The sequence below is a fragment of the Chaetura pelagica genome, unplaced genomic scaffold (assembly GCF_000747805.2).
Source record: "Chaetura pelagica isolate M959 unplaced genomic scaffold, ChaPel_1.0 scaffold1553, whole genome shotgun sequence".
NCBI classification, from domain to species: Eukaryota; Metazoa; Chordata; class Aves; order Apodiformes; family Apodidae; genus Chaetura; species Chaetura pelagica.
In genome coordinates, this window is record NW_009952661.1 from 16,944 (window position 1) to 19,016 (window position 2,073).

At 65.2% G+C, this 2,073-nt stretch overlaps 1 protein-coding gene across 1 annotated transcript in view; it reads left to right on the plus strand.

The window, feature by feature from the left end:
• LOC104385318 (F-box/WD repeat-containing protein 7-like) overlaps nucleotides 1-2,073 on the plus strand; it is a gene marked incomplete at its 3' end in the record, with an annotated part of 7,785 nt that overhangs the window by 2,098 nt on the left and 3,614 nt on the right. Inside the window, exons 6-7 of the mRNA XM_009993756.1 lie at nucleotides 1,039-1,187; nucleotides 1,872-2,059. Coding sequence (XP_009992058.1) covers nucleotides 1,039-1,187; nucleotides 1,872-2,059 — 337 coding nt within the window. The remainder of the gene's footprint in view (nucleotides 1-1,038; nucleotides 1,188-1,871; nucleotides 2,060-2,073) is intronic.

Sequence of the window (2,073 nt, forward strand, 5' to 3'; positions counted from 1 at the left end):
GGTCCTCCATGGTGGGTCCCCCAGGGGCCCCTGGCTCCAGAACATGGTCATGTAGGGAGCCAAAGAGGGAGGAGGTGGCCCAGAAACACCCGTGACCCCTGGGGTGGGAACACACAAGGAATTCTGAATGTGCCTCAGGAGAAGCTGGAGAAGCCCGGCCCGTCCTCGGGGGCAGGCAGGGGAACCCCCCTGGGAATGCTGGAGTTCAGAGGCCCCTGAGGCTGCAGCTCCTGCCTTGCTGCAGGGAGGGGACCCATGGCCCCCCAGAGCATCCCTGGGGCCCTGGCTGTTCCAGCTCAGCCCACCGTGTCTTGGTGGGTGGCTTGGAGACAGGGGGACTGCTTTTGTCTCTGCCTGGGGACGGACAGCAGAGCCCCAGACACCCCTTCCCTCAGGTGACAGGCTCTGTCCTGTGCTCTCTATTTTCAGAGGCCTGTTCCACAGCTCCCCCCAGTGTTCCTGGCCCCTTCCCAAGCCCTCTGGCACCTCCGTGCCCCCTCAGGCTCCAGGGCCAGGGGGTCTCCCCCATCCCCAGCATCCTTCTCCTTCCCTGCTCCCTCCCTGCCTGCACCTGTTGCTGGGTGGTCTCCCACCCCCTCCCTTCGGTGCTGGAAGGGGACCCGGGGCTCCTGGATGTGCCCAGCTGGTGGCCACGAGGCTCTGGGCTGGGGTAGGACCACCATGGCCACAAGGGTCCCCTGTGTAGCCCCCCACTGTCCCCAGTAGGAGCCACCAAGTGTCCCCCCAGCTCCTGCTGCAGCTGCTGCTCTGCAGGGGAGGGGCAGGAGGTGCCAGGACCTGGTGTTTTGTCCCTCCTCAGTGCTTGCTGCTTCCCCACCATCCCCAAGGGCTGATCCACCATTCCCAAAGGCTGCTCCACCCTCCATAGGGGCTGATCCACTATCCCCAAGGGCTGATCCACCATTCTTAAGGCTGCTCTGCCATTCCTAAAGCCTGATCCACCATTCCCAAAGGCTGCCTCACCCTTCCTAAGGTCCCTCCCTGGTGACCCAGTGGGCTCTGGGCTGTCCCTCACAGTGCCCCCAGGCTGTCCCTCACGGTGGCTCCTGCAGGTGCTGAAGGGACACGATGACCACGTCATCACCTGCCTGCAGTTCTGCGGCAGGCGCATCGTCAGCGGCTCCGATGACAACACGCTCAAGGTCTGGTCGGCTGTCACTGGGGAGGTGAGCTGCTGTCCCCAGACCTGTCACCCCAGGGCCCTGCCCGGCCCTGCCCTGCTGCAGGGACTGGGGGAGGGTGGTGAGGGCTCTCTGCAGACCAGGGCTGGGGAGGGGGGTTGATGGGCTCTGTGGGAAGAGCTGGCACAGGGTGTCAGTCCCCTGGTGTGGGGACAGGCTGGGACAGGCTGCCCAGGGCAGGGGGGGAGTCCCCATCCCTGGGGGGTTTCCAAGCCCTGGAGATGGTGCTGAGGGACACGGGGCAGGGGTGGCCTTGGCAGGGCTGAGGGAATGGTGGGACTGGAGGATCTTAAGAGTTTTCCAACCGAAATGATCCTGTGATTCTGAAGGAGCAGGAGCAGAAGCAGGATCAGGCCCCATGAGGGTTCTCAGTGGCCATCAGCAAGGGTGAGCCACCCTCCTGGGGACCCGGGTTTGGGACAGCAAGTGACACCTGTCATGGAGGGGCCTGAGACTGCAGGAGCTGATCCCTGACCTGGGGAGCCCGGGGATGTCCTGTCCTCAGCCTGTCCTGGGGGAGCTGTGGCTGCCCCATCCATGGCAGTGTTGAAGTGCAGGTTGGATGGGGCTTGGAGCAGCCTGGGCTGCTGAGAGGGGTCCCTGCCCATGCAGGGGTGGGACTGGATGGGCTTTGGGGTCCATCCCACCCACCTGGTCCCTGCCCTGCAGTGTGTGCAGACTCTGGTTGGCCACACGGGGGGCGTGTGGTCCTCGCAGATGAGGGACAGCGTGGTCATCAGCGGCTCCACCGACCGGACCCTCAAGGTGTGGAACGCGGACACGGGCGAGTGTGTCCACACGCTGTACGGCCACACCTCCACCGTGCGCTGCATGCACCTGCACGGCAACCCGGACGCGGGGTCGGGGGGCG